Genomic DNA, 13734 nt, shown 5'->3' with positions numbered 1-13734 from the left:
GGTCCTACACGTGTTTTTTGAGCAAACTCCACGCGGGCTTTCATGTGTCTTGATCTGAAGAGAGGTTTCCGTTGGGCCAATCTGCCATGAAGCCCTAACTGGTGGAGGGGTGGAGTGATGGTTGACTTTGGAGAACTTTCTCCCACCCCCTTCCCTCTTTGCTCAGTTTGGCCAGATGACCATCACCAAGAAGGGTTCTGGTCATCCCAAACGTCTTAAATTTTAGGATTGTGAAGCCCACTGTGATCTTGGGAAACAGAAGTGCAGCAGATTTTTTTTTTTTCAACTTTGGCCAAATTTGTGCCTTGCTGCAATTCTGACTGTGAGCCCTTCAAGCAGTTCCTTTGACCTCATCATTCTCATTTGCTCTAACATACACTGTGAGCTGTGCAGTCTTATATAGACAGGGGTGTGGCTTTTCTAACCAGGTCCAATCAGTATAATCAAACAGAGCTGGACTCCAATGAAGGTCTAGAACAGGGGTGGACATGCTATGGCCCACGGGCCGTATGTGGCCCGCTAACCATTTCAATCCATCTCGCTCACTGGGGCCTGCACTCCCCAAGAGGGGTTGCGTCAGGAAGTGCATCCGGTGTAAAAACTGTGCCAAACAAATATAAGCGTTCATCTGAGATGCCACGCTGTGGTGACCCCTAACGGGACAAGTCGAAAGAAACTTACTATCCAAAGTCATGACAAAATTTATTGGAACTTGTCTGTAATGCTGTCTGGTTCCACCAGGTTGTGCTACAATACCACCAGTGATATATTGAAGGTACTGGCTATTCTGTTTTTGCTCTGCTTCAGCTCTGAAAACTTCAACCTCCAGGAGTAGAAAAAAACTGTCACACAAGTAAGTGCTTCTCCCTGTTCCATCACCCACAGTTTTGCTAATTAAACAGTTGTGTGACCTTGTCACCTTTTCCTGCTCTTCACATACAGATTATGGTGGTGGGAGCAGTGGTGTGTTGTATGTGTCTTTGTATGCTCCCAATATCAAACGGCTATATTGACGTTTTTGTACATGCATGCACACAGTTGCCTTCATGGACCACAATCGGCATCAATCTATTGGCCATCAAGTGTTTAGAGACGTGTACTGGGAATAGTGTACTTGTTCATGTTCAGGTATGCGCTGTACTGTGTTGTCAAATCAATCCTGCACAAAGTTGCTGCTTTAACTAATACAGTGGAACCATGGAGTTCAAACAAAATTCGTTCTTGTGAAGTGTTCAAACCGATTTGTTCAACCTCCAAAACATTTTTTTTCACGTAGGAAATAATGTAAATGAGTGTAATCCGTTCCCAACCTCCAAATGGCAATTTCCCATTTTTATCTATGTAAAATCACATCCAGTACATCCTGTATTTAAACCAGAAAAAAAAAAGGAATAAACTTAAAGCAACTTAAATGTGTATCATTTATCTTTTTGAATTGGTGTGATAGCATCAGAAGGACTCAAGAAGGAAGGAAGAAGTGAAGTCACCTCCATAATTCGACTGGGTAATTCTACAGTAACTTCTCCATTTCTTCCATCATCTGTAGCCTTTGCTTTGTAATGTTAGTCACTCCTTTGGCAACACTAGCTGCCCTTTATTTCATTTTTATTCTTTAGGATAGTCGAAATAGGCGACTTATATCCGACTTATACTAGCAAGAACCGGAACAAAACACGCAGCCCGTTTTCGTACTTAGAAATTATCTCCTTCTGTTAATCCACTATGGTTCGCTTAACTTTCCCTTTCCTATCTTGCTGGCAGCACTGCTGTCATTCTTTGGGCCCATGGCAAAGAAAATACCAGAAAAATAAAAAAATATTTTGAGAAGCACTCGAGAATATGAGCACGCTGCACACTATGAGCATGCTGCTTGACAATGACTGCCTGGTTGACTCGAAGTGCGCAGTGACTTGTCTCGGCACCGCCCGTGTGCTTTTGGCATCGCTCGGCAATGCATTCAATATGGGTTCAGGTTTGCTTGGGTGTTTGGACACCGAGGATTGGGTCAAACATCGAGGCATTTTTTTATGCTGATTTTTTTTTCTTCAAGTCTGATTTGTACGACCACAAAGTCGTTCGAACTCTGAGGTTCCACTGTATTTATAGTGAAGAAAATATGTATTTGAACACCCTGCTATATTGCAAGTTCTGCATATGCATATGTGTATCTGATTCAGGATAATACATGGAGTAGAGGTGGACTTTCAAAGGCGGACTAACAGGTCTTTGAGGGTCAGAATTCTAGATAGACAGGTGTTCAAATACTTATTTGCAGTTGTATCACACAAATAAATCATTTAAAAAAATCATACATTGGAATTTCTGGATTTTCCTTTTTAGATTATCTCTCTCAGTTCCCTCTAATTTTTGACGTGTCTGAGCAAACACGCTAACCCCGTGATCGCCCCCTTAGGCCATTGTGAGCAACATCAGGGATATGCACTGTGGTCAGATCGGTGTTATCCATTGAAGCTACATGCCTCATTAAAAGATTCAGATTAATGCATTTACATTATTATCAGAAAATTTTAAGAACAATTTTATTTGTGTTTTTGAAAACTTGCAATGAAAATGTCAACAAACAAAAAAATACATTCCGAACCAAACCAAGCCAACTATGAAGTGTAAATGTGAAATGTTGCATCCAACTTTGTTTCATTTATTTACTTTTAACCCAGGGGTGGCATGGTGGAGCAGCTACTAAAGCGTTGGCCTCACAGTTTTGAGGTCCCGGGTTCAACCCTGGAGCCGCCGTGTGCAGTTTGCATGTTCTCCCCGTGTCTGCATGGTTTTCCTGCGAGCACTCCGTTTTCCTCCCACATTCCAAAAACATGCAACATTAATTGGACATTCAAAATTGCCCCTAGATGTGATTATGAGTGTGGCTGTTTGTCTCAATGTGCCCTGCGATTGGCTGGCAACCAGTTCAGGTTGTTCCCCACCTCCTGCCCGTTGACAGCTGGGATAGGCTCCAGCAATCCCCGAAACCCTTGTGAGCGGCTCAGAAAATGGATGGATGGATTTTCAACCCACAATGATATCCCAAAGAATATCTTAAGCAATGCATATTGAAAGCTGAATGATGCTTCCAAACACTTTTAAGGTTAATGTTAAGAGGTCTCCTATTTTTAAAATACAGAATTAGCTTTTTGCGCACTGTATTGTCTGTGCTTTCATCCTCTATCAGGCTGCGCCAAGGTGGAATTTTAACATTATACACCATCTCAACCTGTACTTTCTACTTTGGCTTCAGACTAGACCTTTTTTACTCAAAAAAGAGAAAATGTCATCCAGTTTCATCACTTTTTCTTCTTCATTATTATTATTATTATTATTGTTATTATTATTATTGACATACCTCGACATTCATTTAAGCACCAGCATTTTTATTTTTACTTTTTACTTTTGCCATTATTATCTAGAGTAAACATAAGGAGCATGTCTATCTCGTCTTTGCTCTACGTTTCCCAGACTGTGTTTCTAACTAAAGCACCGATGGTGGGTGGTGTTTGTAATCATGAGCGTACCCATTTAAGAGCGGGAGGTGGGCGGTGTCAGGTAAACTTGGAAGTGGAGTGTGTGGCATGGTGTGTCTGTGCAGCAGCTTGTTAGAGAGCGAGTGCTGCTGTGTTTAAAAAAGAAAAAGTCAGGCTGTGGTTCGCTGCACTGGATCAATTTTCATGTGCGCTGAGTGTTCGCTACAAGTGCACTATTGCGCAGGTGCGGAGCTTAGAGGGAAAATTGCTCACAGTGGACATGCACCTATGATGAAAACTACAGACCCCTCCATGATTTCTAAGTGGGAGAACTGGCAATATAGCACGGTGTTCAAATACTTATTTTGCTCACTGTAAGTTATTGGTTCATGTTGATGTAATTGTGATGTATGGGTATTGGGTATAGTTATACATCAATTTTCTTAGCTACTTATCCTCATCAGGGTCGCAGGAGTGCTGGAGCCTATCTCAGCTGTCATCGGGCAGGTACACCCCAAACTGGTTGCCTCCCAATCGCAGGGCACATGGAGCCAGACACCAGTCACATTCACAATCACACATTGGGGCAATTTAGGGTCGCCAATTAATGCTTGTTTTTGGGATGCGGGAATAAACTGGAGTGCCTGGAGAAAACTGACGCAGGCACGGGGAGAACAAGTAAACTCCACACAAGTGGGGCCAGTATTGAACCCAAATCTCAGAACTGTGAGGCCAACGCTCCAAAGCTGCTCCACTGTTCCGCCTGAAGTAATACAATTTGTCATTATTTCAGTATAAGCTTCATTGTTTAGGAGTTTAACCAATCGAATAAATAGTGGGCGGCATGAGGACCGACTGATGAGTACAATTTGCCTCACAATTTTGAAGACTGGTGTTCAAATTCCGGCTTCATCTATGTGGAGTTTGCATGTTCTCCCATGCCTGCATGGGTTTTCTCTAGGCTTGCTGGTTTCTTTCCGCATCCCCAAAACGTGCGTGGTAGGTTAGATTGCCCATAGGAGTGAATATGAGTGTGAATGGTTGTTTGTTTCTATGTGCCCTTTGATTGGCTGGTGACCAGTTCAGGGTATAGCACCCCTCTCGCCTGAAGATAGGTGGGAAATGGCCCACCACAACCGTGACCCTTGCAAGAATAAGCTGTATGGAAAATGAATGAATGAAAGAATAAAAAGTGCCATTCAACTCTATAAAAGCCTTTTTCACCATCCATTGATCGTAAGGCAGGATCAGGTTTTCCTTCCCAATTATACAGACAATTCATAAATCAATTTTCCTACAATAAACCCACTCTGGTGGTCAGCAATATCTGTATGTCAGGAAATATTCTCTGTTGTCTTTGAGCCAAAATTAGTATTTTGCAATTTAAAGTTTTTTTTTTTAAATCCACAGAAATTAGAATTACTGGTTTTAGATTGTCACACACATTGCAATGTTTATGTGGTTTATCCAACAACGTTATCAAAGCGCAAAGAGCAAACCACAAGGAACCCCTTTTTACATGAGTCCAAAAACATGCCCAAAAGAAGGGACAAGAATTTAGCTTTTTTATAGAGTTCCATTGAAATCCCGCCCAACCCCGAGGCTTTGTTTATTTTCAGATGATCTATTGGTACAGATACTTCCTACTTTGTTATAGCTGCACCCAGTTCTACATCTAGCAGAAATAAAATTGTAAGCGAGATTATGGAAAAAATGTGGGTCAATGATATTTGGAGCATAGATATTTAAAAGGCTTGGTGTTTCTTTAAAGGGCCACTGTCATAAAATGGATGATTTTTAGTATGTTATTAATGAAAAAACGGCAGCCGACATAGACCCATGCATTATTTCACCATAAAACATGATTTCGACGTATACAGCTTTTTGTAACTCCCGCCATGAAAATCCTCTTGAAGGATTTGTTTTCGAGAAGAACCAGGAAGTGACGTACACAGCGGGACCACCCTCAAGTGGACTCGTTTATCTCTATTAGTTTTACCTCCGGAAAGGTAGCTTGTTGTTCCTTCGTGTTAGCCAAAATGCCGGCTCGTTGCATTGCTGGATATTGCTTGAACACTCGGGAGGATGGATTTACCTTCATAAGTTTGCAAGAGAGCCGGTTCGGCTTGAAAATTGGATTGCACAGGTGCAATGGACAAGAGCATCGTGGGTTCCAAATGACAGGTAGGTGTGTATACAGCTACTAAAAAAAAAATAATAGTTTGTGGTGGACCACTTAATTGTTCTCTAATGACATAACAAAAGATCCGCGTACGTATGACAGGCATGCTAAATGTGTCGATGTGCGTGTCGGGCTGGCCTGGGACGGCCGCTGCGTCACCTCGCGCAGCCTTTGGGCTCGCGGACGGTAGTGGCTCCGAAGAACGCTGTAGACAATGTCGCACTCAGCTGCGGGTGACTACAACGCGGTAAAGCTCCCCGGCTTGACGGTGTTGTTCATCCCGGACGGCGGCGGCTATGAACAACCCCATAAAGCAGCCCGGCTCGGCTGCGTGATAAGCCACCTGGGCGCCGAAAATGAGCCAACCTGGCCGAAGCACTGTGTACGCCGTTCACGGCCTCGGCAAAGACTGCACATCAGGCTTGCGGACGGCGGAGGTTCTGAACAACGCTGCCGACAATGTCGCACTCAACCACGGGTGACTACAACGGCGTACAGCGCCCCGGCTCGACGGTGGTGTTCATCCTGGACGGCGGCGGCTATGAACAACCCCATAAAGCAGCCCGGCTCGGCGGCATGATAAACCACCTGGGCGCCGAAAATGAGCCAACCTGGCCGAAGCGGCGTGTACGCCGTTCACGGCCTGGGCGAAGGCTGCACGTCAGGCTTGCGGACGGCGGAGGTTCTGAACAACGCTCCCGACAATGTCGCACTCAACCACGGGTGACTACGGACGGGATGTAGCCAATATGGCGACCACTTGAATGTCGTTTAATGATACTTCCGCAACTTTGCGCATGGATGGCGCGCTCTCCGCTCATATTTATTTTTTCGTATAGACATTGAAGTGAATGTTATATGTATTTTTCATTACAATATCTATTTTAGTTTGCTCGGTGTGGCCTGTAAAATATTGTACCTCCCAGTCTTGTCTTTAATAACTTAAGCCAAATCAAAAGGTCATTGGATTTGTGAATCAAAATCATAACCACGCTTGCCTAAAAAATTAATTATATCTACGGTGGCCTTCCACCTCCTCTTGATGTTTGACTCTTGACTAGATAATAGGAGGTTTTCCTAGGGGTGGGGGCATTATATTAGAGGGCATAGATTTCACCCTTGTCATCACTTATTTATTCTTTTGTGATGATTTGCAAGGACAACATTCTCTACCTGAACCTAGGGGAAGACGAAAGAGATCATAATGGACTTCAGAAGAGGGCAGACCCAGCATCCTTTACTAACCATTAATGGTGCGCCACTACAGTGGGTGACAGCACCAAATTCATGGTTCTACACATCTCTGAAGATATGTCCTGAAGTGCCAATGCCACAGCACTGGCTAAAAAGGCTCAACAGCAGCTCAACTTCCTGCCGAACCTGAAAAGAACAAGAGCCCTGTCCCCCATCATGATCTCCTTTTACAGAGGACAATCAAAAGTGTGGTTAGAGCACTGGTTTGATAAACCAGGGGTTGTGGGTTCGTATCCCACTGGGGCCTCCACTCCCTGAGAAGGGTTGCGTCAGGAAGGGCATCCGGCGTAAAAATTGTGCCAAACATATGTGCGTTCATCTGAGATGACACGCTGTGGCGACCCCGAAAGGGACAAGCCGAAAGAAACTTACTCTAATCAAAAGCATCCTGTGCAGCAACATCACCGTTTGGTACGGCGCTTGTACCACATCCTTCCGCAAGATCCTGCAACACACTGTGAGAGTAGCTAAGAAGATCACCAGTCTCTCTCTCCCCTCCCTTCTGGACATTTAAAACACCCGCCTCACCCTCAAGGCCACCAGGATAACCCACTCACCCATCCCACTGCCTCTTCAAATTGCTGCCATCAGGGAGGAGACTGCAAAGTCTTTGGGTCAAAACCAGCAGGCTCAAAAACAGTATGTTCCACCAGGCAGTCGGGATGGTCAACTCTTTGTCCTCATTATAATTATCCCTCCCTGGAACCCACCACCATTGACTCTGGACCAGAAATTAACCACTCAAAGCACAGTACTCGCCTTGCCCTTACTGCACGTGTATATGTACATAATTTAGATGGACCATTTATTTATCCATCCATCCCTTTTCTGAGTCACTTATTCTCACAAGGCCTGCGGAGTGCTGGAGCCTATCCCAGCTGTCATTGGCCAGGAGGCGGGGTACACCCTGAAGTGGTTGCCAGCCAATCGCAGGGCACACAAAGACAAACAACAGTGACACTCCCAATCACACCTAGGGGCAATTCATAGTCTACAATGAATGCATGTTTTGGGGATGTGGGAGAAAACCCACGCAGGGACGGGGAGAATATGCAAACCCCAGACAGACAGGGCCGGGATTTTAACCCCAATACTCAGAACTGTGAGGCCAACGCAGTACAGCTGCACCGTTGTGCCACCCGATTTCTTCTATTTCTTTTGGCTTTTCGCGTTAGGGGTCGCCACACCATGTCATCTTTTTCCATCAAAGCCTAACTCATGCATCCTCCTCTTGAACACCCACTGTCCTCATGTCCTCTCTCACAACATCCATCAACCTTTTCTTTGGTCTTCCTCTCGCTCTTTTGCCTGGCAGCTCCATCCTCAGCACCCTTCTACCAATATACGCACTCTCTCGGCTCTGAACATGTCCAAACCATCGAAGTCTGCTCTCTCTAAAATTGTTTCCAAAATATTCAACTTTGGCTGTCCCTCAAATGAGCTCATTTCTAATCCTATCCAGCTTGTTCACTCCAAGCTAGAACCTCAGCGTCTTCATTTCTGCTACCTCCAGTTCTGCTTCCTGTTGTTTCTTCAGAGCCACCGTCTTTAATCTGTACAGTGAAGAAAAATTTGAACACCGTGCTATATTACAAGTTCTCCCACTTAAAAATCATGGAAGGGTCTGACATTTTCATCGTAGGTGAATGTCCACAGTGAGAGGGATAGTCTAAAAAGAAAAATCCAGAAATCAGAATGTATGATTTTTTTAATGATTTATTTGTGATACAGCTGCAAATAGGTATTTGAACACGTGTCTATCAGCTAGAATTCTAACCCTCAAACACCTGTTAGTCCGCCTTTAAAAGTCTACCTCCACCCCATGTATTATCCTGAATCTGTGTGAGGTCGTTAGGTGCATAAGACACCAGTCAACCCCATACAATCATTAAGACTCAAACTTGTAACATGGCAAAGACCAAAGAGCTGTCCAAAGATACCAGAGACAAAACTGTACAAGTCCAAAAAAGGGCTACGGAGAAATTGGCAAGCAGCTTGGTGAAAAAAGGTCCACTGTTGGAGCAATCATTAGAAAATGGAAGAAGCTGAACATGACAGCCATTCTCAATCGGAGTGGAGCCTCATGCAAGATTTCACCTTGTGCCATCACAATGAACCTTAGAAAGGTGAGGAATCAGCTCAGGACAACACGACAGGACTTGGTCAATGACCTGAAAAGAGCTGGGACCACTGTTTCTAAGGGGACTGTTGGTAATACACTAAGATATGATGGTTTGAAATCATGCATGGCACGGAAGCTTCCCCTGCTTAAACCAGCACTTGTCAAGGCCCGCCTTACGTTTGCCAATGAACATTTGGATGATACAGAGGAGTCATGGGAGAAGGTTTTGTGGTCAGATGAGACCAAAATTGAACTTTTGGTCATAATTCAACTAACTGTGTTTGGAGGAAGACGAATGATAAGTTCCATCCCAAGAACACCATCCCTACTCTGAAGCATGGGGGTAGTTGCATCATGCTTTGGGGGTGTTTATATTAAGGCGAGGATGACGGCGGCCATGTATTATGAGATTTTCGGGAACAACCTCTTTCCCTCAGTCAGAGCATTGAAGATGCGTCGTGGCTGGGTCTTTCAACATGACAATGACCCGAAGCACACAGTCAGGAAAACCAAGGAGTGGCTCCGTAAGAAGGATGTCAAGGTTCTGGCGTGGCCTAACTAGTCTCCAGACCTAAACCCAATCGAAAATCTTTGGAGGGAGCTGAAACTCTGTGTTTCTCAGTGACAGCCCAGAAACGTGTCTGATCTAGAGAAGATCTGTGTGGAGGAGTGGACCAAAATCTCTCCTGCAGTGTGCGCAAACCTGGTGAAGAACTACAGGAAACGTTTGACCTCTGTAATTGCAAACAGAGGCTACTGTACCAAATATGAACATTGGTTTTCTCAGGTGTTCAAATACTTGCAGCTGTATCACACAAATGAATAGTTAAAAAAAAATCATACATTGTGATTTCTGTATTTTTCTTTTTAGATTCTCTCTCTCACAGTGGAGATGCAGCTACGGTGAAAATTGCAGACCCCTCCTTGATTTCCAAGTGGGAGAACTTGCAACATAGTAGAGTGCTCAAATACTTATTTTCTTCACTGTACTGTACTGTAGTTTATTTATTTATTCATTTTAACTCTTTATTCTATTATAGCCCCATGGATCTGAGGAATGCTATTTCAGGTATCTTGTATGTCATTTATGAATAACATACCTGACAAAGTTACTTGAAGTTTTTTACTTTCTGTAGAACCCTGGAGTTCCAAAAATATAGTTTAAATCTTAAGAAACTTGACATATCGTGACATTGTGCCGGCTTCTCAGAGTCAAATTATTTGAAGATCATGAAAAAATAAATAAACAAATAAATAAATAAATAAATGAAATGAAATTAAAATTAACACCGATGTGAACAATAAATATAACTCCTTCAAACTTTAAACTTCTTACCCACTTCCCTGCTCCCTATATATGCTGGAGGCGGTTCCACATATGCTACAACGCTTTCTGTTTTACCCCACTCTGCTCCATACAGGAAATTCGTTATTACATATGTTCAAATAACTGTCCCACTGGCATTGTCCGTGAGCAGATAAGACAATCTAAAGTATATCAAGTAAAATGCAAAGTTTTTCATTTTACAGAGTTAATGCTTTGTGATTATCCGACATTACAATATGGCATTTCAGTGGTACCGCCCGGCAAAACTAAGCATTCAAACTATGTGATATTTAAAATAACAAAAATGATGGTCATTTACGTCTGGCGTTGGGCGACTATGCGAAGAGAAGCGTGAGTGACAAGCAAAAGGCATCATTGGGGGCGGAGGAGGAAGCAAACGTTTGACAGCTGGGAGAACACATCATAAGAATATAGGCACACACACCACTTAATTGTGCTAAGTTTTTCTCCAGGCACTCTGCTTTCCTCCCACATCCCAAAAACATCCATTAATTGGAGACTCTAAATTGCCTTTAGGTGTGATTGCGAGTGCAACTGTTGTCTGTTTCTATGTGCCCTGCGATTGGCTGGCAACCAGTCCAGGGTGTACCATGCCTCCTGCCCAATGACAAGTGGGATAGTCTCCAGCACTCCACCGACCCATGTTCTTAGGGATGTGGGAGGAAACCGGAATGGTAAACCCACGCAGGCACGGGTAGAACATGCAAAGTCCACAGAGGTGGGGCCAAGATCTGAATCCCGGTCCTCAACGGTGAGGCCAATGCCATAACCAGTTCCTCCACCGTGTCATATAATATCCAAACTAAATGTATCACACCACAGCAAAGAGAATAGCATAACTAGCAAATAATAAAACAAATAAAACAATGACTGAAGAAATAATTGACACAAAACATGGAGTTTAAATGCTATTTACCTCCTTAGTGCCGGAAAGCACGTTGGGAGCACCTCCCTCATGCTCCCATGCTCGAGCCTATCCCAGCGAATTTCGTACGAAAGGTGGACCACAGTCTGAACTTGTTGCCAGTCAGTTGCAGGGCAACTTTATAGACACAGTATATATACATATACACACCTACAGTTTTTAATAGATATCGTTTATATATCACTTTTATTTTAAGAATTGTATAGACTGTTGGAAGTGATAGTATGGACATATTTTGTGGATTTATGGCATGTCACAGATAAGGCCCTGATGTGACAAAAAAACAACAACAACAACAACAACAAAAATCAAGAACAATACTGGGCACATTAATAAATGCACTACTGAATTTCTTACCAGTTTAGTCATCCACCCTGTTCTGAGCCATTTCATTGGGGTCAAACATGCAGAAAAATAATTGGAATGTAGCAGGTACTGAACTCACCAGGTATGTCTCCAGGGGCTTGCTCTCCATGTTGAGGTCCCACACTTTGGCAGTCAAGTAGTCTCTGGTGAGCATGTAGCGCCCACTGTGGCTAAACTTGACATCAGACACAGAAGAAATGATCTCTGAGAAGAAGGAACGAGCACTGGGGTCCTCTGGCTCCTCAAATACTGAAAGAGAGGCAAACGTTGATAAAAGTGGGCTTCATCACACTGAATAACAGAACAATTTGTAGAAACAGGTGGCATTAAGCTACCAATATAATGATTACATTTAAATTCATTGATCCAAATATCAAAATCATTAAATAAAGAATTATAACTATAAAATACAATGCTTTAAAAAATTAGAGCAATTGGCTGAAAAAATTAAAAAGACTATTCAGGATCATAAGATGATTTAATGCAGACTTTCAAATGCCACGTGGAATGTAACCCCTGAAGGGATCTTTGACCAACAGACTCAGGTCAAAGTGTACAGCATAGACTCCAAAGCAAATATGGTGAACCAGCTTATAGCTACTATTGTTACCAACATGGGATGGGACTCAAAGGCAGGACTCTGAGGCAGTGACATGATTTTGAGCATGGATTTATCTTAGGCTGAGATTATACACAAGTAGGCAGTCCAACAAAAACACGAAGCAAAAGGTAAGGTCCCAAAAACATGAAAATGAGGTCAGATAACTACTTGGCAAAAACAAGATTTAACTGTGGTGGCACGGGAATGCTGGCTGGGACAACAAGAAGCTCATATACTCATGCAGACTAATGCAGTCTCATACAAGGAATTGGCAACTAGTAATACAATACACAAGGCTTAAATACATGCCATAATACAAGCCAATGAGGGGTAGGTGAGGAACTGCTGTTGGAGGCAGCCACGCACAGGACAGTGGCCTGGCCACACCCCTGACAGAACAGTCTGTCTGGTGGCCATCCAGGTCACCCAAAGCGAGGAGCTGGGCTGAGCAATTTAGGAGGTTGGCTTGGATGGCAAGCACCAGGGTCCCTTTAGGGCCACTCAGGCGGACATCCGTGAGAAGGGTCCCAATGGCAAAGCAGGAGCCAAACAAGAGCAGGTAACAGTTGCAGGTAAAGCGCTGCCCAGGCAGGAGAGAAAAGGCACCGACTGCTGCTGGTTGAGAACTACTGAAGTGAGAGGAGGCGGCTGCTGCTGCTGGTCGAGCATTACCGAGGCATGGTCGAGAAGCTGTGGCAGCAGCTGCTGGTGATGGTCGAGCACTGCTCAGTTCTGGTCAAGAGGGTGCGGTGGCTGTTTTTGGTCGAGCACCATTGAGGCATGGTTGAGAGGCAGCAGTTGCTGCTCTTCAGGCACCACCGAGGAATGAGTGAGAGGCGGCTGGGGGTCTGCAGCTGCCTCCTCAGCCCGCTGTCATCGAGGCTTGGAAGGAGTGGATACGAGAGGGTTAGAGAGCACAGGGATTCGGGAAGGTGAACTGGGAAACATGGGTGATATAGATCGAGTTGCGTCACGTGTGGATTTTGCTTGGTGTGGCTTGGGCAAAGTGAAGTGGGAAGCATAAACCTGACCTCTACTTGCGCTGCTGGCCACCACGTGGGGGAACTGGATAAATGGCCAAACAAATGCCCCAGAAAAGGTCAGACGAAGAGGACTTTGGCTTAGACGCGCGGTGGCTAGAGGTGGGGGAGTTGACAAATTAACACACTAAAAATAGGGAAATTGGGCAGGCTGTCATATATTTTCCTCAAAAATCGGAAAAATCCAAGTTTAATTAAACATATGGCGGTGAACGGGTCAGGCGAGGAGGAAAATCATAATACGTGGGGGCGCAAGTGAGAAGGAAGGAGAGGACAAAAAGACAGAGCCCACTTGGAGAGGGTACGCTGAGTGGGCGGGGAGGCAGACCAGTGGTGTGACCGACAACGCAGTGTTTTTTTCCGCTGGGTCCTGTTCTGGCCAGTCTGTTCTGTCACAAACATGGGGTACGACCCATGTGC

The 13734-nt window shown here is 44.2% G+C and overlaps 1 protein-coding gene across 1 annotated transcript in view; it reads right to left on the bottom strand.

The window, feature by feature from the left end:
• Positions 1 to 13734, bottom strand: part of LOC133508517 (serine/threonine-protein phosphatase 2A 55 kDa regulatory subunit B gamma isoform) — a 60564-nt gene that overhangs the window by 4502 nt on the left and 42328 nt on the right. The window contains exon 8 of the mRNA XM_061834672.1: positions 11753 to 11922. Coding sequence (XP_061690656.1) covers positions 11753 to 11922 — 170 coding nt within the window. The remainder of the gene's footprint in view (positions 1 to 11752; positions 11923 to 13734) is intronic.

Source organism: Syngnathoides biaculeatus, chromosome 11 (assembly GCF_019802595.1).
Source record: "Syngnathoides biaculeatus isolate LvHL_M chromosome 11, ASM1980259v1, whole genome shotgun sequence".
NCBI classification, from domain to species: domain Eukaryota; kingdom Metazoa; phylum Chordata; class Actinopteri; order Syngnathiformes; family Syngnathidae; genus Syngnathoides; species Syngnathoides biaculeatus.
This window is presented reverse-complemented; position numbering and strand designations above follow the sequence as displayed.